The sequence below is a fragment of the Pteropus alecto genome, unplaced genomic scaffold, assembly GCF_000325575.1.
Source record: "Pteropus alecto unplaced genomic scaffold, ASM32557v1 scaffold94, whole genome shotgun sequence".
Taxonomy (NCBI): Eukaryota; Metazoa; Chordata; class Mammalia; order Chiroptera; family Pteropodidae; genus Pteropus; species Pteropus alecto.
The window spans coordinates 4,121,701-4,144,659 of record NW_006437736.1 but is presented as its reverse complement, the minus strand read 5'-3'; the positions used below and the strand labels follow the sequence as shown (position 1 = coordinate 4,144,659).

Below are 22,959 nucleotides of genomic sequence, written 5' to 3'. Positions count from 1 at the left end.
GGTGAGGGGGTAACATTCTGATTTCATTTCTGGTTGACAGTAAAGCCCTTTCGAGGTCCAATCAGGTAGAAAGGCTGATTGCTGAGGAGGGAAGAGCCCAGCCCTGCGTGGACAGGGCCTGGGATTCTTTAGGGAAATGCCTTTCCCCATTTTATCTCCATATTGGCCACAGAGTAGGTGTTTGTTTACTGCTAAATAAATGAAGAGTTAGGTAAATGAATAAATTTACTCTTCTCAACTTTTCACTTTCCTCTTCATTCTGTTCTCTCCCTTTTTTCCTGCTTTCTTTTTCATTTAGAATTTTTGTAATTGTCGATTTCTTTTTATGAAATGTATCTGTTTCTACCATAGCATAAAAGCTCCTTACCTGTCATCACTGGGTGCCGTTCTCCATACCTTTGCCTAGAAACTAGAAATGTGTCTGGTTCATTGGAGAACCAAATGCAAAACTATTGACTTATGAAATTAACCAGTGGAGACTGAAATTCCTCAAATGGATCGATTGTATAAATCTAAAACATTGAAATTTATTAGATTAATGTACCTTGAGTATGATTTTTCTTCTTTGTAGGATTTATAATATTTCTGAGAAAAAATGACTTTTGAAAGTCATTAAACACTATGAGAGTGTTGCTTTTGAAATGTTTGCCCTAAAGATTGTCTTCATTTTTATTATGAAATTAATGTGTTTAATACTGTATTCATTGCTACTTAATTATTTGACATAATAGAATGTTGCATTTTATTTTCTCCAATATCAATAAAGGTACCATTGGTTACAACCAACGGAACAGAATTGATACTCTCATGTATCTACTAGCATATCCACAAAAACCCATGGTTAAAACAAAGACCATTGAGTTGATAGAATTTGAGAAACTGCCAGCTGGACAGAATGCGACAGTTGCTGTGATGAGTTATAGTGGCTATGATATCGAAGATGCTCTTGTTTTAAACAAGGCCTCTTTGGACAGAGGTAAGTGAATTTTCAAAGCTCTGACACCAAGAATGCTTTGTGCAGAATTAGATATAGGGACGATCAATGTAAAAGTCACTTGATGTCAAATTGTTAGTGTCAGTTCAAGTGATTTGAGTTTTATAATATACAAACAAGAGGCAGTTAGGTTTTGGTATTGACTTTAAAAAATGAATATTATATAGAGGTAATTTATTAAATATATTTTTAAGGAATCTTTCTTTTCTTTGTTATTTTGCTTTATTCACTTGAGATAATTCCTCAATAGAAAACATGTAAGAATTTATTTTCTAGAAGGAATTGCAATAAACGAAATACGTTTTTTGCATATATCTAGTTATATATTCAACAACCAACCTGTTTAAGAGGACAGTAGCAACATTTGTATGTAAAAGGCTATTTTTTAAATTGTATATCTCAACCCTATGTTATACTTTTTCATTAGTAAAATGATAAAAGTTAAAAATACATGTACATGAACCCCGCCTTATAGTTTTTATGCTTTTCTTTCTGTTTTTTTTTGACAGTTTACTTTTGCAGTTCAGCGCTTCATGGTTTATTAGCCATCACTTGATCTGAAGTCTGACTTCTCTCTTCATAATCTGTTTCTCTTTTTCCTCTCTGGCATACCCACTCTGCCTTCCCCTTCACTCTTTGAAGTTGCTAGGCAGCCATAATAGTACTCCTAGACATGTGTCTTTGGCATTAATGTTGGCTGCACTTAATTTATGCCTCTTTTTTTCCTCCAAATGACAACAGCCATGCTTTAAAACTAGATGTTTTCCTTTCTGATTAACTGGTAACGTTTATGTGGAAATCTGAAGACTTTGTGATATCTGTCAGAAACTCCGCAACACAATTTAATGATCTGAGTTTACCGTCCACTAGATTTTAAGCTACCACCTGTAAATAAAATGTCCACTTACACTTCGAAAAAAAAAACACTTCTTGATTTCATGCAGTTCAGATTCACACTGCACTCCAGCATGTCGCAGTTAATGGCCATTGTACGAGATTTGAAGATCATGTAATGTTTCCAAAGCAGCTGGCTCTTGGAGCTGAGTCGATTACGGCCATACACGATTTACTAGGAGCCATGATGGCGAAGACCTTTTTCAAAGACACACAAATGTCTTCATTTACCATCCAGTTGTAGAAATGTGTTGTTTCATTGCACAGTTACTTTCCCATTTAAAAAATTAGAGCACTGAAACTTTATTTAGAAATCCATTTTTTCCTGATTGATTTTCAAAATTTACATTCTTAGATTTCTCGTCAGTGTTCTGCTTTTGCAGGAGAATCGTAAGTGAAGTATTTTACAGCCATGCATTTATTTCATCAGTAATAGCTAGAATTTAATCCTGAGACATTTTCCTATTTAAGCAAACTCTTGACATGGCTCAGTACATCCTGGGGAGATTAGAGAGAGAATCCAGTTTAAAATAACTGCTTGGCCAAAGCGGGGTGGGAAGAGGGGAGTGGAGAAATGTAGCTACAGAATCTTTGGAAATGGAATTTAGTGTTGAAGGAATGACAGCTCTTTTGGGCAACTCTACACTGATGAATCTTTTTGTGAGATTCAGTGTTTGAGCTCTTTGCTCCATCTGTTTTGCTCATTTTTTATTAATGTTTAGTTTATAGTTGATCTCAGGCCTTTTCTCTCATCTACTAGATAAATGTGATCTAAAAATGTTATCAAAGTAAATTCTAGTCTTAACGGCAGAGGCAAACTGTCTCTCCCATTAAAATCATTTCATTGTTTATTTTCATTTTCTGTTCTCTCTGTAGAAAAAATTAATTTTTTTTTGTTTGCTTGTTTGAGACTTCCTCTGATTTGCAAAATCAGAAAAAGTAAAACTTTCCAGAGAAGGTTAGCGAGAGTTATGTACCAAAGGATGCGTAAGAAGAATCCCGGCTAATCAGTGGACTTGGTCTGTCTCAGCTCTGCCACCAACTTGCTGGGTGACCTTGGCCACTTAATGCCTTCAGACTTCACTTACAATACCTGTAAGATAGAGAGGTCAAGCCAGGGGATCTCTAAGGCCCCCTCCAATTCTCACATTCTGTGGCTCTGTGCTCCAAGAAAATCACAGTGACACTTATGTTTCTCTCACCTTCCTTCAACGTAATCAAATACAAATATTCCATGCTGAAAACGGTTGTAGAGATTCCAGCGTTTACAGACAGTAAGTAGAGAAGGAGCCCTGAACCAGTTCTTCAGATTAGCAGGTGGTTATTTGGTTTAGCCAGTCCCAGATTATCCAAGTGTAGAGCAGTTTGGGGTGTTTTTTTCGGCGGGGCGTGTGTGTGTGTGGAGGGAATAGACTTGGGGTGGGTTGTTGAATAACACAAATCTGTGTTTTCTCATAGTTTTCTACTGCTCGTGGTTCTGACACCCATTTTGGTTTCATTATAGGCTTTGGGCGTTGCCTCGTATATAAAAACGCTAAATGTACACTGAAACGATACACCAATCAGACTTTTGATAAAGTGATGGGGCCAATGTTGGACGCTGCCACAAGGAAACCCATCTGGCGACATGAAATTTTAGATGCAGATGGCATTTGTTCTCCAGGTAAAGGCCCTAAAAGATTCTAATGTATGCTTTCTGAAGTTTTAAGTTATTCAGTAATATATCTTAATATTTGGTAAACAGTGCAGAAAAAATAACAACTTATAAAACTACTATCCTCACTCAACCAGTAAGGTTATTGTTGGTGAATTTCATTCCAGTCTTTTTATACATGCGTTTTTACATGGGAGTAATCTCTTCGAGATATACTTCTGTAGTTATAATTTTGAATAACAGCCACTTTAAGGAAGTACTTATAATAAGGTCACGTTCCTGAATCTACACTGGTATTTCATCATTTGGGCACTTAGCTTACAGACTGACTTTAAAATCTTCCCCTAAAACGTGTGACTTCACTGTAATTATGGATTTGTAATGAATTTTTCTCATGCAACCCACAGCCCCTGCCCTTATGAGTCTTATGGGCTTGTATAGGAGACACATCGATCAAAGGAGCACACTTAAACACACTGTCTAATTTCAAACAAGTTAAGGATCATATAAGGAGCTATGAGGCCATACTGTATAAAGCAAGAGGATTTGACTAGCTGGGAGGATTGGGATAGCCTTCCCCAAGAAGCGAGCTGGCCTCTGCAGGGTACATGGAAGCAACTGATGAGGAGGGAAGTGGAGTGCGTTCTGAGCAGTGGGAAGCGCTTGTGCAGGTGTCCTGCAGCCTGCCAGTTAAAGGATCCGTAAGAAGGCCAGTGGGCTACGACAAAGAGAGTGCTGGGCAGCGGGGTGAACAGTGAGTCTAGAGAGAAAGAGAGGGGGAGCGGGAAGGGAGGTGGGAGCAGGGGCCTTGTAGCCTTGTGACCGTTTTCATTATGATCCTAAAAGCAATGATAGAATTAGATATGCGTTTCAAAGTTATCATTCTGACTATAGTATGGAGAAAAGAGTAGAAGAGGAGTCAAAATAGAGGAGAGCCAAGTGGGAGCTCACAGCAGACCAGGCGACAGGAGCTGCTGTGGGGCGGAGAGAAGGGCTGGGCTGGGGAGATGCTCAGGACGGGAAATCAGCTTGATGGTGCCTGGGTGGTGAGCGCTGCATCTGCTGTGGGGCCCGAGCCACACAGCGCATGGCTTCCTCTCCTTCTTGCTACCTTTGTTTCTTGGAGAATTTCTTTCACTCTTAGCCCAGGTCATGTGGCTGGGAAAATAAGTGCTGTGATAGTACAATAGTAAGTAGTTGGTCTTTGAGCTTACCACGAAAAGATGCAAAGCAAAGGTGAGAACAGCAGGAAAATCATAGAAATCTTTTGATTCTCTCATTGCCAAAGTTAAGTTGGCAGTGGCTTATTTCAGTTTGAAATAACTATTAATAAAAATAAGTGGCCCAAATCCATCCTAACACCCTAAGAGATATATGAAATTGCTACCTACCGACAGGACGTTTCTCTTGTTAATGTGGCCCCCTAAATCGGTTTCTTAATTTAATACACATTGTGATCTGAATCTATGATTTTTTTTAAAAGGCCTTGCAAAATTGCAAATGAGCCCTGTTGAACTCTAATTCCTACTATATGGATTCATTTTTATTTTCCCCCATGTCTAGACTTCATGGACCAACTCTAATCACAGTTTTATGCCCAAATAATCTTTGCATGCCATACAGATGATATAACGATTTGTCTGACACCCTTCTCTCTTTCTTAGGTGAGAAAGTGGAAAACAAACAAGTGCTTGTAAATAAGTCCATGCCCACGGTAACTCAGATCCCTTTGGAAGGAAGTAACGTGCCGCAGCAGCCACAGTACAAAGATGTGCCCATCACGTATGTATTGGTTGTGGCTTGGAAATACACAGAAAGATGTTTTTTAAAAAAAGAAGGACCTTGGAAGGTTGGAGGAGTAGAAAAAGCAATTTGGGGTACTAATAGTTGTCATGAAGACAGCACAGCCTGGAAGATAAAACTGAGCTGTGGAATCACAGAGACCTTCCAACCTGTGTTTGAGTTGTGGGCAAATAGGCAGGGGTTCCAGGTAGAGAAAAGAGTGAAATGAAGGGTAAACGGGTTTGGTGGACTGCTGCAGCTTGCTGGGGTTAGGTTGTTGAAGGTTTGGGAATTCATTCCATAGGGAGCGACATGCTCAGATTGTGTGTTTAACCCATTTCCTATTTGCCCCGAGAATACTCGCCAGCGGCACTTGGCGGCTCCAGCATTGACCCTGAGATTAACGGGCTGATTAGAGTCCTACCCACCGAAGTTTGCTAGGAAATATCTCTTATTATTACCTTGGCATCGCTTTAGTGTATCGACAGTCTTTGGAAACAAATGATATCATTCTGTTTATAGCATTCTGTTTTTAGTAGTGGTATTTCCATTTACAAAATACAGTAATTCTCAGTCAGCAAAAATGTCAAATCCTAGAAAATGTGGCGTTCGTGTGCATGATGTTAAATTAACCCTGGCAGCGAGCTGCACTTTTTTTTCTAAACGGGAAAAAGGTTAAAAAATATGACAAAACATCATGGCCACTGTGGCATTCCCAGTATTCTAGAATATGTCTGGCCTTTAGTGCTGGTTATGCTGTGTGTCATCTTATGTAGATAAAGCACTTAAACTCCATTGGCCTCAGTTTTTTCATCTATACAATGAAAGAGTCAGACTCATTAATCTCCAAATTCCCTCTGAGCTCCAAAACATAATGAAATGTGAGATTTAGTGAGACGAGCCACAGGCTAATGACAGCAACCACACTACGATGACAAAACAAAACTAGAAGTAACAAGATCTCCAGCTTAGCCAAGGTGAACTAGGTTAACAGTTCATGATGCCGGAGTACGGGGTTACATAGGAGAGCCGATTCCCGGGCTGTGAAAGGCAGTTTAACAGATTCATTCACCACACAGTGGTTGAGGCCTGCTCTGTGCTAGCCGCCGTGCCCCAGTGCCAGAGATATAGAACTGAAATATAAGCCATAAGCCTTGCCTGCAAGGAGTCACATCTAGTTGGCAAAGGCCTATTTAAAAAATACATGCAGTAATTACCATGATCATAATAGCTTAATTGAGAACTTTTACTGTGCCAGTTACTGCTCTTGGCATTTTACATATGTTAGCTCAGTTAATCTTACACCACCCCATGAGCTCTGTTCTTAGTAGCCTCATTTGAAAGGCATGGATACTGAGGTGCAGATAGTTTAGGTAATTGACCGAGGTCGCACAACTACCAGCTGCAGAGCCAGGATTTGAACTCATGCAGTCTGGTTACACAGCCCCACTCCTGACCACTGTGCTAACTGCGGCAGTGTCGTGGGTGCCATGGATTTGTCGCTAGAGCGGGAGCCTAGAGAGGAAAATGGGACCTTCCACCTGGGAGAGGGGTCAGGACCCTTGTACTGAGTCCTACAAAGTGAAAGGCTATTTTAGAATTACAATAGTGGTTGTGCTAGTTGCTTTTCTTCCTGTCCTGAAGGAGGATATCTGTTTTCTTATTCAAAGCCCATCCCTCCTCCTCCTGGGTTCCATTTCATCCACTCTTTTGGGTCCTTGCTCTGTCATTTTCTCTTCTATCCTCCCATATTTTCCACCATGTTCTACTGATTCCTTCCTCACAGGCTAGAAAATGTGCCCAGATATTTATATTTAAAAGACAATAAAACGTTTTATTGGATTTCATGTTCCTTTCTAGCTACCACTCCACTTTTGAGCACATTGCTCCTTGGAAGAGAGGTCTGTAATCTCTGCTTCCACTTCTTACCTTCCACTGCTCCCTGAGCCCTCTGAACCTCTGTCACCTCCTACCTCTTCATCCCACTGAAACGATTCTGGAAGAGGTCACCAGAGACAGCCCGGTCGTTCATTTCACTCAAGAAATAGTTCTGGAGCACTAACAATATGCCAGGAATTGTTCTAAGTGCGTGCGCCAGCACAGTGAACAAAATAGGTAGAAATCCCCGCCCTTGTGGAGCTCACACCTGGGTGCGGAGAGGCAGATCGTAAACAAATAGCAAAACCCACCGATGGTCAGAATGGCCAAATTCACCGGACTCTTCAGTCCTAATCTTGCAAGCCAAGATTTTGTCTCTTTTTTTCACCGTGTACTCCTAGTGCCTGGCACTATGCCTGACCCATAGTAGGTAATAAGTAAACAGTTGTCAGATGGAGGGATTAGTTTCATGTGACCTTTCTAGAACATTCGACACCACTGACGTCTCTCTTCCCTTGATTTCGTGGTACTGCTCTCACCTGGCCCTCCTACCAGTCTAATTACTCATCCTCGGCCTCCCTTCCTCGCTCAGGCCTTTCCTGCCCTTCATAGCACTGATACCTTCGCTGCTCTGCACTTCTTGTTCTCTTTTCCTTTACTTGATTGTGAGTTCCTTTGGGCAGGAGCCATGTCTACCTAGTCTCTGTATGTATGGCCTACAAGGACCTGACACGGAGTGGACTTTTAATAAATGTTAATTGTATGAAAAACAGATAAGAGACAAAGTGTGTGAAAAAATTAATAACAGGAAACTCAGTAGATAAAAATAGTCCTTAAAAAGTGCTATTACTTAAAAAGAACTTGGAGTCAAGTCTGATAGGTGTCAGCTCGAATCCCAGGTCTACTTTTTGTGAGTTGTGTGTCCTGGGCAAGTTTTTAACCTCTCTAAGTATTAGTTTTCCTTGTCTATAATAAGGGAATAACGGTATGTGCATAATATTTGTGGTGAAGATTAAATTGCATTATGTCTGCCTCATAATAAATGCTTAGTAAATGTTAGCTATTTTAAACAAGGACTATAAGGGGAAATTGTAACATTTGGATTTAGTGTTGAAAACGAAAGCCATTTTTTAGAGCCCCAAATGGGAATGTCAAAATACCTGAGATAGATAGTGAATAAAATATGGCCTGAGGTGATAGATTCACAAAGGGCAGTTTGAAAACTCTGTTTTAGCGATTTTCTCTTAACATTAGCTACAAAGGGGCAACAGATTCATATATTGAAAAAGTGATGATATCTTCAAATGCCGAAGATGCTTTTCTGATCAAAATGCTGCTGAGACAGACAAGGCGTCCAGAGATTGGAGACAAATTCAGCAGTCGTCATGGGCAGAAAGGTAAATTGCTTCATTTCTCAACTTGTTTTATAAAGCTAGATATACTAAAAAATTTATTGATCACAGATGTAAGAAATGTTTTGTAACTTTCCCCCATTAAAAAATTCAGTATGTTTGAAAAATTAGTACGTTGTTATCAAAATTATTATTCTTTTGTTTCTCAGATTAACCTGTTTATATTTTAATGGCATTTAAAAATATACCATAGAATTGCCTCTCTATGCTATTTATTTCATTCTCCTGCAACTGTTCAAAATTATAAATACATTCTAGGTGACATATCTACTGAAGTACAGATAGCTGTTCAAAAAACAGAGTAATCCCAATTTTTAAAGAAAGGTACATATTTAAGCTACTGTATGTTCTCTCAGGTCATGGTATCATAAGATGTCAGCGGAAGATACCTCAGAACCGTCTGCCCCTTTATTAACAGATGAAAAAGTTCAGGTCCTGTGTGTTAAGCGGCCAGTCGAGGATACCCAGCTGGTTGGTTGCTGGGCTGGTGTTGGAACTCAGGTCTCCCAACTCCAGTGCATTGCTTGGTCCGCTGCACAGTGACCCCTCTCCCAGATGGCGTTTCTCCATCTGGTCCCACTGGCAAGCCTCAGTCTTTCCGTGGAGGGTTACGCTGGGTTCTCATCCATCTGTGGTTTGGTTCTGTTTTATCTTCAGGAGACATAGCACTATGTCACTGTTGATTAACTCATCATCAACAGGGGTTTCTTTTAGTCATTATGTGTATTGTTTAAAAGCGGAAAGGTACTCTTGGAGTTTGAGCTGTGAGTCTGCCGCTTGCTAGTTTTAAGAACAGCAGCAGCAGCTAACACTTCTGTAGCACCGATCGTGTGCTTGGGAGTGTTCCCAGCACTTTACATATACTAACTTCTTTGTTCCTCGTACCGACCTGGAAGGTAGGTACTATTATCCACATTTTACAGATGAGGAAACAGAGACAAAGAATGATTGGTAGCTTGCCCGAGGTCCCTAGTTGGTGGCAGAACTGGTCTTTGAATGCTGGCAGCCTGGCTCTAGAGTCTAGGCCCTTTAACTAACTCCTGTGCTATCCTGACTGTTAAGCAGTTAGCATTGTGCCTGGCACATGGTATGTGCTGAAGAAAGGATAGCAATGGTCATTAACGGTGGCTACTTTCAACCCTAAATCTCACCTTTGCTTAAAAATTACTAGTATGACATCTTGTTCTTAATCGATTGGTTTAAAGATAACTGCACATTATATTCTTGCCGGTTTTAACTGTTTATTTGCCAAGCAAGTATAGCAAATGTTAATTCGTTTGGTCGAATCAATCCAGCCTTAATCGTCATTCCATCAGTGAAAGTTTTTCAGACTAAGATACTGTTTCATCAAAAGCATTTTTAGTTCAGTTGGCAGATGCAAGATTGTTTAGCCTGTCAATATTTTATAAGAAACAGTTGGTTCCATCTATAAATGTGAATTTGACACCTCTACTTCATAGTTTCATAAGATGCTAACTCTTAATACCTTTTGAGTGTTTTTAAACATAGCTTTTTAAACAAGCCCTAGTGTTTTCTGCCACTTTTCTACCGGTGACAATCAAATTCTCTATATTGACCATTTCTCTTTCTCTCTTGGTCTTGACAATTTCTGAGATGCACTCCCAAGTCATTTTGGGATAACCGTAACCTTGTTTACAGCCTCTTGACCTATTACCTGGAAAAGAGCAAACTTGAGTTCTCTTCTTACAAAATGTTGACACTGGGAGCTTTGCAAGAAGGCACACCATACGAGAACATCTCCATTCTGAATCATTTCACAAACTTCAAGTATTCCAAATCCTTGTGCTTTATTCCATCAGAGTATCGTGTGAAGGCTTGAAGGCTAGCATACATCTCAGTGGTTATCCACTGTGTTCTAACTCCACTAAACTTTCTGAAGACAGGGACCATGTCCTCATATTCTCATAAAGCCTATTAGAGCCTTTCTCATAGTAGAAACATAATAGATACTTGATAATGGTTGACTATATGAATAAATCGAAGTAGGAGAAGTGAAAGGGACAGATTCTATACTCTCGATGGATTGATTTTATACAAATTTTAATCTATACATTATGTGTGAGTATGTGTGTACGTATAGTGTAGACAAAGCTGTACTTTTGAAAATAAAACACTTGATTAGTAAGCTCCTATAAATATAGACCTCTGGGTAAAATGTCAGTAAATCTTCATGCTATAGCGTTTTTTAGACTTAATATGGTAGGGATAACGTTCATTAACAGAAGTGTTTTCCAAATTGCAGTGACCTAAAACAGCAGATTTTAGAGATCTGTTTGGTCTTCGGTGGCTTTGGCTTGTACATCTCTACACAAACCCGAAAGAAGTCCTCCTGGATTTAGGTGACCTTTCACTTCTAGTGAGAATTTATCTTGCTAGTTTTCCTTTTCCAGATGGCTTTTAATCCAAGAGTAAAAACCTTCTGATTAGCCTAGATTCCCTTGATAGTTCCTTTTTACAGCTTCATCAGATTTATTGAAAAGATTGGGGAAAAAAATAGTGTAAACTTTTAACAGTAATGGAAGGAATGACATACTTAACTGAACATAATTTTATTTCTTTTAAGTATAATATTTCTCAAATAATAAACGCACATGGTTTAAGAAGGTCTAAGAAGGAGGTTTTGTACTGAAAAACATCAGTATCTACCTTTCTTCCAATTTTGCTTCCCAGAAGCAATTTCTTCTTGTTTTTACCTTCATATTTCTAAATTATATTCTTAAATAGCCATATATTCGTCCATCTATTTTAGAGATTGACTTCCTATTATCTGATAGATAGTAGGACCTAACATTTCGTTACTTCTCTTCCCCACTCTCCACCCCTACTCCCTGCATAGACTTATCATAATTTTGGGTTACTTAATTATTTAGATTGCATCGTTATGACTACATAAATGTTGCTCACTTCCAAACCAAGCAGTTGAATGCATTTCTTTTGTTATATAACCTTATTTTTTTCTGCAGTTATTCTCATTTTTCTATTTGCTTAACTTTCCTTATTATCATTCTTCTGTATCATCAACAGCCTCTCAACACAAATGTCCACATCGTCAGTTTGTTAGGACCACTTTTCCCCCCAAAAGATCGCCTTTATAGCGCTCCCACTCTTCCTGTTCCAAACTTCAGTGGTGGTTCTCTGAGCCAGTGTGTTAAGAACTGGTAATAGATGAGCTGAGACATCGATCTCTGCAGCCCTCAGGAGTGCTGGGAAGAGCCTGGGTGAGCAGTCTCCTATCGGGTGCCCTAGAAATGTTTCCAAAACAGGTTATAGAGAACTCTGTTAATTTGCTAGGGCTGCTGTAATAAAATACCACACACGGGGTGTTTTAAACAACAGAGCTTTATTTTCTCACAGTTCTGAGGCTGAAGATAGGGTGTTGGCAAGTTCGGTTTCTCCTTGGCTTTCGGATGGCAGCTGTCTCCTGTCCTCACATGGTCTTTACTCTATGCAGGAGTGCATCCTGGCGTCCCTCCCTCTTACAAGGATACCAGTCGTATTGGATTGGGACCTACCGCAGGGACCTCATTTAATTTTAATTACCTCGTTAAAGGCCCTGTCTCCAAATATAGTCACATTCGGAGGTGTCCAGCGGATCCGGTCGTCAACATAGGAATTTGCGGGGGCACAGTCCGTAACACATGCTAAGCCTGCCGAATGGTGGTCATGAAATTTCCATTTGAGCCCCTGTTTCTTGGATCTTCCGATGTCACTTTTCTCCCCTCCCCACTTAGTAGGGTAGTCCATTCATTAAATCATGTGCGTTTGAACATGTTCTGTCCTTATACTTGATACATTCCTTTCCCTAAGGATTTTAATGGCTCTGCTACATTATCTAGATTCTTTGTTACTTATGTGAAATTCTTCCTAATCTTTTTGTGCTGTGCCCTGTTTTTCTCTCTCTCCTTCCCTTCTTCCTTCCCTTCTTCCTTCCTTCCCCACTGTACCCCTAACCCCCACCCCAGAAACTTTTACTATTTTCTATTCTCGGAATTCTGAAATTTCTTAGACCTTTTAACATTTCTTGTGCTAGGAAATAGTCCTGAAATTCAATATAAGAAACAAACATAAGAAACAATATAAGAAAATTCAAAACAAATATGAGAAACAATATAAGGAAATTCAAGTTCCTTTGATTCTTAGACATTTTCTTATATTGTTTTGTTGATAATTTCCTTCCATTATTTTTCCTGTACTCTTCTGGTTTTCTTTTCTTTTCTTTTTTTTGCGGGGGGGTGGGGGGCGGCGAGGCAACCCTTGGTTGACCTCACAGATTGCAAGGACCTTGTCAGCTTACAATCTCTTATTTTTTTATTTTTTACGCCTACAGCACCTGGTCTTCCTAGGTGGTCTCCCATCCAAGTACTAACCAGGCCCGACTTTGCTTAGCTTCCGAGATCAAATGAGATCGGGCTTGTTCAGGGTGGCCTGGCCGTAGACTCCCTTCTGGTTTTCTTCTTAGATGTTGGATCTTCCAGACTAATGCTCCAGCTTTCTTCTCTTTTCTCTCCCACTGTCCATTTCTTTTCTTATTTTTCTTTCTAGGGGTTTGGTTGACTTTATTTTCCAGATTTGTTATCTTTAACTTGTCATATTTTTGATTTCTAATTCAATTTTTAAATCTAATTTATACTCTTTCTTTTTATAGCAAGAAGCATATATTTTTAGTTTTCTTTCAGTTTTAGCTTTAGTTTTTTTGGAGGGGGGTCTTTTTTCTTTTTGGCTTTCTCTTGTTCTTAATTTTGTCTCTCTTTCTCGTGATGTTTCTTTTCCTCCTATGTGTTTTAGGGTCTGGGTTGTTGTTGTCGTTGTTGGAAGCTTTCCTCTGATGCCTGGTTCTTCCTTGAACAGTAAAAAGCAATTGACGAAATGAGTCAGACCAAGAAAGAAAAATACCATGTGATTTCACTGATATACAGAATCTAAGGAACAAAAAGAACAGATTGAAAACAGACCCACAAATATAGGGGACAATTGGGCGTTGGCCAGAGGAGAGGGTGGTGGAGGGGCTGGGAGAAAGCAGTGAAGGTTTAAGAAGTACAAATTAGTAGTCGATAGATAGTCACAGGGATGGGGAGCATGGCACAGGGAGTGCAGTCAGCCATAAGGTAATGGGTGTGTGTAGAGCCAGACGGAAGATAGAGTAATTAGGGGGATCATTTCATAAACTATATAAATGCCTAACCAATGTACTGTATACTTGAAACTAAAAAAAAAGCAATTGAAAGCTCTTTGTCCCAGGTATAGAACTCGTTGGCTAGTAGAAGTTTTTGTAGGGTTATCAGGCAGTGAACTGTTTTACGGCTGATGCTATTCAGTTTCTACCTAGGATCTTTCTAACTCCTACCTGAGGAGCAGAGCTGGGAGTATGGGTGGCGGCAGTGTTTAAGGCTATCAGCTGACCTGGAAGCCAGGTAGAGACAGGGGGCTGCGGCCCATTGTTCAGTGCACAGACCTTCGTTTATTCTTTATCAGGCGGTACCTTACCCCGCTCTGCTGTGCTTGCTCTCCTTGGGTCTTGGGTCATTGTTGTTCAGTTTCTCAAGTAAGGGTTGGAGAAGAAGGGTAATTTCCTGGCTATATGGGGTGAGGAATAGAAGCTCAAGATCTGATTTCTTCTTAAGCAGACATTATTTCTACAAATATTTGTTAAGTATCTTTTGAATGTCTGATACTATTCTAGACCCTAGTGGTAAGCAGTGAACAAAACAGACAAAGTTCCAGTCTTTCTGGGGCTTACATTCTTGTGAGCAAGAGAGAGAATGAATGAGAAGAGTTGCGATGACAAAAAGATCAGGAGGTGAATAGGAAGCACATTGTAGGGGAGGAGTGTGGCTGGTGGTTGAAATTTTAGGTAAAGTGGTTGAGGTCCACCCCCTCCATGAAAGGATGACCTTTGGGTGAAGACCTGAGAAGAGCGAGGGAGCAGACCTGCCCCGGCTGAAGAGCGTTGGAGGGAAAGGGAAGGCCTGAGGCTGGAGCTAGCCTGGAGTGCCGGAGGACCAGGCAGGTGGCCAGCGTGGCCAGAGCCGGGTGAGTGAGCCATGAGTAGTTAGAGTTGAGGCTGTATGAGAACCTCTTTGGGTGAGAGGGACGGCCGCTGGAGGAGTCTGAGCAGATGCGAATATGATCTGACTTATTCTGGCTACTATGTTGAAAATAGACCGTGGCGGGCAAGAGAGGGAGCAACTAAAATGCTGCTAGAATAATTCAGGAGAGAGTTGGTGGTGAGTGGGAAAAGCATAGTAATAGGGAGATGGTGAGAAGGGATCAGTCTAGACACATTTTAAAGGTAGAGCCCGCTGGAGTTACTGACGGATGGGGTGTTTTTGAGTCAGTCTTCCTGTTTTCGGCCCCACACCTCATCCCACTTTTCTCACTACTGTGTCTCTATTTCCCCAGCTTCCCCAGCAGTGGAAGTGAGGGCTGAATCAGTGCGCTTTTCCCAAAATCCTCTCCACGTACTTTCTCTATCTGTTAAGCCACTTACTATTCTTTCCTGGATTCATCAGCTTTCAAAACTGTATAATTATCTTTTGCCAATTCTTTTCTCTTATAGATTTATACCTTAATTTTTTTCAACTCATGTTAGTGAGATTTGGAGAAGGAGTGGAGGTAAACATGTGTTTCATCCCGTTTCCTGGAAATCTGTATGTCTGTTAGAAAATGTTCAACACAAGAATGCTTAGTGTGCTCAATTTTTTTTTCACTGCAGTTTATAGAACTGAAGTTAAAATTATTTTGATAAAAAATGATAAGGCTTTTTAGAGCACAATCTTTTGTCTGTTGACCAGAGGCTTGCCTCTAAGGCTTCTTGCTTTTATTGGCTATTTTAATCATTTCTGCGATTGAAAACTAACTTAAAAAATGTTTAAAACCCACACACTTAAAATAAATGCTAACAGTCATCAAAAGGGCATGAATCACTTTGTCAGTTCTTAATTATCTAAGAATTGCTCATCTATTTTCTGGGTTGTTATCGTAACTAAGGTGTACCATTTGATCCTTCCTTTGAATGTCATAAATCTGAAGCCAGGGACATGATAGTAGCAGAATCTATTTTTTGAAGTTCTTAACATTAATAAATAAAATTTTGAAGATTCAAAAATAGCAATGATTTTGCTAAAATCCTTGTACACGTGGTTGTTAAATATCCAGAATACCTTGTTGGCTGACTTAAGTATATTTTATGTTCACTGAGGAGAGGAAGCAGGCCCTACTAATTTATTTAACCTCGAAGTACCCAGCACAGCACTTTGATATAGTATAGTATCTGCTCAATATGTTTGTGGAATAATTTATTAAAATAAATGTACAGACATAACAAACCAAAATCAACCCTCCCCCAAATTAGTGTAACTTATTCTTCCTTGTAAATATTTTTTTTAATGGGATGTCTCATCTTTATCCATATGGCAGTAGGAGTTTCATCACCCAGGACTCATAGCTCTCCAATCCTGATTTGCGTAAAGACCTGAGAGGAGTAAGGGAGCAGATCACACAAGCCCACTGAAGCTTTTCCAAGCAAAATACCTGAATACACTCCCTCCCATATGTGTACCCTGGGCACCAATGAGAATCTGCCTTGACAGCCCTAGAGAAGATGTTTGGTCTATTTAAATCACTACTGTAGGCTCAAAACTGCATTGGGCTCACTGGGAGATAGAAAGAAAATTCAACATTTGGCTACTGCCCATGAGGAGGTGGCTTTATACCTGAAGCAAAAACATGAACATAAAGGATTATTTTTAGTTAAATACGAAATTACATGGAAAGACCATTCACGGCAGAGAAGTTTAGAATTTATTGCGGATAGGAATAAAATCTTAGAGTTTGAAAGACCTTTTTGAAGTCTGGTCTTCCCGGTACGAGAATGCCTTTTAGGTCACCTTTGGGAGATGACTTTCCACTGTGCACATGGCGTGTGAAGGGAGGCCCCGCCCCTCTGCTTTCTGAGGCAGCCTGTTCCCTAGAGGCACGGTTCCGATGGCTGTGTTGAGCCTGAGCGCACCGTTAGTCCTGCCCCTCCTGTAGGTATACTGAGGGGACACACTCTCCTTTTCTTCACGGCCACCCTCTGGTCAGCACTTAAAGAAAGCCTCAGGCTGAGAAAGATACAGCAGAGGGATGAATGAAGGTCATGAGCCCTAAGTGAGCTGTTTTATCCCTTTATGCCTTGGTCCCCTCCTCTTTGAAATGGAGACGGTTTCCTAGGAGTCGTTGCTGGGATTAAACAAAATCATGTGTATAAAGCAGCAAACACAATACCTGGTGCACAGCCAGCAGGTGATAAAGGTGAGCTGCTGCCATTAGGTCTGTGCTGTGTCTTCTCTTGCAGGATAGGCAGGAAAGGGATGCTTCAGGGACTGCATGGGATGTAGACCCAGACGGCTGCGATGGGGTGGGTCCTGCGAAAGAAGAACAGGTGGACAAAGGAGAAGTGAGCATCAGAGGGACTTGCTGACTCGTGGGACTAAGGAGCAGAGGAGGGGTAAGGGGCCGCAATGGCTGCTTTAAGCCTGGCGGACGGGGCACCATCACGGAGCAGCGTTGTGTCGCACGTGCACCAGGCCCTGATTCAGATGCAAGTAACACAGTGGCAAACAAGGCCAACAGGGTCTCCGCTCTCCAGGAGTTTATGTTCTCTGGGGGAAGGAAGCAGATAGAAAAGAAATAAACAAAAATATGAACATGATACTTTAAAATAGTGATTAGTGCTGTATATGAAGTATAATAGGAAGGAGTGACTAGTTTAGGGGTGAAGGATGGGGTAGTTTATTTAGATTGAGGATCTGGAACAGCCTCTTGGAGAAAGTGACATTTGAGTTGAGACCTAAAGGATGAGAAGGAGCCAGCCAAGCAAAAGTCTGGGAGAATTAAGTTCAAAATGAGCTTGGCGTATTCAGGAAACAGAAATAAAGGCCAGTCTGGCCAGTCATATGGCTGAAGAGGAGCATGGTATGAAATAGGGTAAGAGAAGCAGGATAGGGGCACATCCTCCAGAGCCTTGTGGTCAGAAGAAGGAGAAACAGTTTAGACTTTATTCTAAGTATGCTGGGAGCCAATAGGCCTGTTGGATGGTGAATATAAGCAAAGGAGCGACAAAATCTAAGATACCATTTTAAGAGATCACCATGGATTACATATGGAAAACAGATTTGAGAGGGGACCAATGAGGGAAACAGAGAGACTGATGCAGAGGTCCAGGCGAGAGGATGGTGCCTTGGACTAGGGTAATAGTAGTGGAAAAAGTGGAGAGAAGTTTTGCGTTCTGGATATACTCTGGAGATAGAGCCAACAGGACTTGTGATCGATGTTGGGGAGGAAAAGACGGGAATGGAGAATGAGGTTCCTGGCCTGGGCAGCTAGCTGGTGATGCGGGGAAGATTGGGGAAGGACTCGTTTTTTGGAGTTAGGTGGAGGCAGGGGTTGAGAGTTCGGCCTCAGGTTGGAGAGGCCCGTTAGACTTCACGTGAGGATGCTGAGTAGGCAGCTAGATACAGAGTGAGGCCCTCCAAGGAGAGGCTTGGACTAGACATAAAACTTGGGTCATCTGCATATAAATACATAACATTTTACCTTTTGTGTATTAATAATTTACAAGCATTTTCATGTATATTCCATCCTTTAACCTTTACAGTTTAGTTGGCATTGCTCTTCCTACTACCTAGAACCAAGAAATCGAAGCCCAGAAGGGTGAGTAGCTTTGCCTATCACAGTTTAGTGCTGGCAGAGGCAGGATTTGAATCCAGGTTTTTATTCTAAGTGTGTTGCCTTTTCTGTTAAGTCAGGTTAAAGTAGCTTTCTCTTCTGATATCTCGTTACCACCACAGGACTGCTGTATCTCCTGAGATTTCCACTTGGATAAGACGGAGACTTTTCCTGAGACAACAGTAATGTTTCTTCTATCTTTTCTGTGTCTCCTCAAGGCGATCATCTTCTTAAAATTCCCAATCTTCCTGGATAAATAACTGCATAGCACTTCTCAGCCGCCGATCCAGAGTAAATACTATTCCCCACATACCTTGTTCCAGAAATGCCAGCCAAATCCTCATATTAAGATGTACTCCTTACCGAGACCCTTATTTTCAGGTGTCTCTTTCCTCGTAAAATCAACTCACTGTAAAACACTGTCCCCACTCCCTTCTTTAATTGGTCCTCTGGTCAGGTTTTAGGGTTAGTTAAAATTAAAAATCTATCAAGAATGTAAGCAGGTATAAAAGGAAGTGAATTGTTGAGCCCCGATTCACCTAACTAGCTGTGACAGACAGGACCAGAAAAGGAGGGATGACAGTGAGCTGCTCTGGGACGTTCGGGTGCAGCAGGCACAGCTGTGGCGTCGCTGAGGAGCCACGCGACAACCCAGCCCTTAGTGCGGATCAGGCCTGAAAGTTGGATGTTGGCAAGTAAAATGTGAATGAAATGGAGAAAAAAGCCTACAACATTTAAGCTATTTGTGGTCGTCATGAAATGAACTGATAAAAATTTCACAGTGTTGTGAATTTTGAGGGTTATGTGCGTCACACCGTGATTCCTGCAGTGATTTCTTTCTGTTTTGGTCTAAACACACACCAGAGTTAAGACTGGTAGTTAGTTGAACTTCGTTTCCACCCTTGACATGTTGAGTTGTTTGGAAATACTATTTGTTTCTTTGTAGCATCCTCTGCAAGCCGACACAAGTGTTCTCGCTGAGAACATGTAAAGATTATTTTGATTTAGTGTATCCTTATACCCACTTCCCCCCCACCCTCCATTAAGAGCATTACATTTGTTCTTCAGAAAGCAATGTGGCCCTGCAGATTGCCTGGTTTTTGTCTTTCATTAAAAGGTAACTTTGACAGAGCTATTGTTAGAGACTCTTTTTGTACACACATAGTTTGTAGATTGAATTTCGGTACCTAATGCCTCTTAAAATATCTTCTCTAACAATCAGAGGAGACTTGAAAATTTGCTTTCACAGAACATGAGTGTCTATCCTGCTCAAGCCGGAACACTTCAAAGGTGGTAGGATAATTAGTAGCTAAATGAAACCAATGTGAAGAGGACACTACACAGCAGTCGTTTCTGTTGTAAAGGAGCTCAGGAAGGTTGGAGAGGACAGAATGAGTGAAGTGGAGCAGGAGAATCAGTACTACGTACTTGGGGATCGGTATCAGTGCTGTGTGACAAGCAAAGACGAATGTCACTGATCAGAAAAGGCCCACTGGACAAGTGAAAGTGTTTGATCAGTAGCCGTTAAAAAAGTGACAGACCCAGTAAGCAGCATTGCCTTCTGTGACCTCAGGAATGGAGGGTGACTGAGCAGAGAGAGCTAACTATGCAGGGAAGAGACAGCATTTCATAAAGAAGAGGGTGTCCCAATGAACATAAAGACTCCTCCAGCTTAGAAACAGGCAGGATTCACTCACAGTACACATTTAGGTAAGGGAATTCCAATGCAGTCTTCTAATGAGAAATTCAAAGTTTAATAAAGCACAGTCCTCTTCTGAGGATTTGTGAGAGCCATTATGTACCTCACCAGTGAATGTGTAGTGAATCAGCTCCCCCCCAAAAAGCTGGGCCTTTGCTCAGGAATCTCTAGAACAGTCCATCCTTCAGTGGACTGCAAAATACTGGAAACAGTGAGATGGTTTAGTAATTTTCTATATACCAAAGTTGTGAATTTGTTGTGTGTTTGTCTACAAAGGAAGGAAAGTTTTTTAGTTTTAATTTCAGTTGAGGAGAAATGTTAAAACCCTAAAGTCTTGATCTCCTTTGCAAATATTCTGGACATCTAGATATCTTAGAGCAGCGGTCCTCAACCTTTTTGGCACCGGGGACCAGTGCTCCTATGAGAATCTAATGCCTAATGATCTGAAGTAGAGCTGAGGCAGTGATGCTAATTCTGGGGAGTGGCTGCAAATACACATGAAGTTTCACTGGCTCACCACTCACCTCCTGCTGTGTGGCCCTATTCCTAATGGGCCACGGATGGTACCAGTCCCCGGCCCCGGGAAATTGGGGACCCCTGCCTTAGAGTGAAGCCATGACTTATATGGTATCTATATAGTCATGCTCCATGAAGAGAAATAGAGCAGAATGTGACCTGGGATGTTCTTCGTGTTTTATCTTCATTTATTTCTTGATCAGTTTATAAGTTTATAGAGAGTAAAAGCTAGGAAGAGACATCCACATATAATGCTGGTTGGAGTCATGTTTGGAATGAGACTGTTTGTCAAAATCAAAATAACTTGTGTAAGCCTCTTGAACTTTGATATAAGTTCTATATGAAAGTAACTCATCAAAGGCTAACATCTTTATCTCGAACCTTGCTGCTTCTGATTGATTATTGCATTTATAGAAAGAGGAGCAGATTTCCTGCTCTTTTTTTTTTTTTTAATTCTTTAACAAAAATTATCTGTCAGCCTAAGGAATTCCCAAGTTTCATTTCAGTGCTCACGCGAACCAAATTATTATATATTCTTATTTTTGCCGCCATTCACAATGAGGGAGGAAAAAGTGGACTCCTTTGATGTGGGGTGAGGAGGCAATATATCACTTCCCTGAAAGAACATTTCTCAGTCTCTCATGTGAAAAAGGATTAGCACCTTCAACAAAGGTCCTGCAGATCACAGAATCGGGCAGCAGCACCAAACATTATTCCTAAGAGGAGGAAGAACTCTATTTGAGCAAGAGTGTTTGTCTTGGCAAACAGAAGCTTTTTAATAACTGCAAATCTGAGATAATGGCATACACTCCTTGGATCTCCTCCTAACTCCTCAGACAACTAACTAGTTCAACTAGAGTGAAGTCAACCTTTGTTTTAAAATAGAAGTCTAGTCTTAGGAAAATGCAAGTTTTTCGTGGAACGCTTCAGTGTCTCTTTGTATGCATTTATGGATAAAATTGTTTGGAAGATTCTATCTTCGACCTTCTCTTGTTCAACCAAACTTCCATTATAAGGTCACTCGCTTCCACTTTGCATTTATAAAAGTTATTCAACAACCTGCTGAATTAATTTATTAAAATTTTGATTGAATGTTTATAGAAGAAAACCTACCCTGACTTTCCAACACATTAAAAAGTCCTTATATAATAGGTGCGAAGTGGCCAGGGGAGTAAGAAAATGTTCGTTTATGTATGGCCAAAAGCTGAGAAGGACATTTGTTTAACAGAGTTTGGGTTAAAACTTTGCTTTTTCCAGACCTTCATCTATTTCCTTTTTCTAGATTATGTTTTCTAAACTTGAGAGAATGAAAAGGCTCTGGTCGAAAGTAATAATAGTGACACCTTGTACGCATGTAGCACTTGAGACCATCTGAAATCCTCTCTGCTAGACCGGAGCTTCAAAGCCGGGATGGCTTTGGCTCCCTACTTGGCTTGATCCTGCTTGAATGAAAGATTCCGAGTGGGAGGGGAGAAGGGGGCCCATGGAGCTAGCCACATGAGCCCCAAGAGAAGGTGTATGATGCCCAATGACCCTTCAGAGTTTGGGTCCAAAAAAAAATTCTGGTAGCTGTTACTTCAGTGTTAGAAACCAGGATTATTTTGTCCACATAGATACTTTTATTGTAAGGAGATTTTATTTAATTTACTATTTTAAGAACAAATTTTGGTCTTCGGTAGCTAACCAGTAACCCTCTGACCTTTCAGTAAATATCCAACTAAAGCTTTGAAATTAGGGTGTTTAGTGTTTTATGGCCCAGAATAAAAATCTCCAATTCTGTTTCCAAATAGTGTAACCTCAACACATTTTATTAAGCTCTTGACACATTCAGCCGTGTGTATTTTGTAAAGTTCCTATGGTTATTGTTTTACAATAGCTGCTTCCAGAACCATTGTAAGGGTTTCAATTAATCAGCTCTTTGTGTGCTTCAGACTATGCAAATTTATCACATCAAACCATTCAACTGCTCATGGGAAAGCCCTGTAAAAACTGTATTGTCTTCTAGCGCCTCCTCTCATTTAGAGTGATGTTTTAATAAGAAAGCTAATCAAGTTTTCTTATGCATTATTTATCTGGTAACATGCAAGGAAGAGCCGAATTAAAATTATGTCAACTGGGATATGGCAAGTGATGTGGTAGACCTGGAAAGGGTTCAACAGCAGAACAAAGCTAATATGATGCAACAGTTTTCGTCCCCTCCCCTCCCCCTTGGGATTATTTAAGGTGGTGATGAGGAAAAAAGGTTAATTCAATCACTGAAAAGGGGGAACGGAAGAAAGGAGTAACCACCTGTGTTAGCCTTCACATTTTGATTTAGAGATTTACATTTCTGAATATATAAAGGCTTATGGAGATGAGTTTATTCAAAGCAAAAACATTTCTTAATTTGAAGTCAAACTTG

At 40.6% G+C, this 22,959-nt stretch overlaps 1 protein-coding gene and 1 pseudogene across 1 annotated transcript in view; one reads left to right on the top strand and one right to left on the bottom strand.

The window, feature by feature from the left end:
- The window catches only part of POLR3B (RNA polymerase III subunit B), a 102,702-nt gene that overhangs the window by 63,579 nt on the left and 16,164 nt on the right, over nt 1-22,959 (top strand). Inside the window, exons 20-23 of the mRNA XM_006914518.3 lie at nt 767-976; nt 3,393-3,551; nt 5,207-5,324; nt 8,457-8,599. Of these exons, the coding sequence (XP_006914580.1) occupies nt 767-976; nt 3,393-3,551; nt 5,207-5,324; nt 8,457-8,599 (630 nt within the window). The remainder of the gene's footprint in view (nt 1-766; nt 977-3,392; nt 3,552-5,206; nt 5,325-8,456; nt 8,600-22,959) is intronic.
- LOC112481975 lies at nt 12,954-13,072 on the bottom strand (annotated as a pseudogene).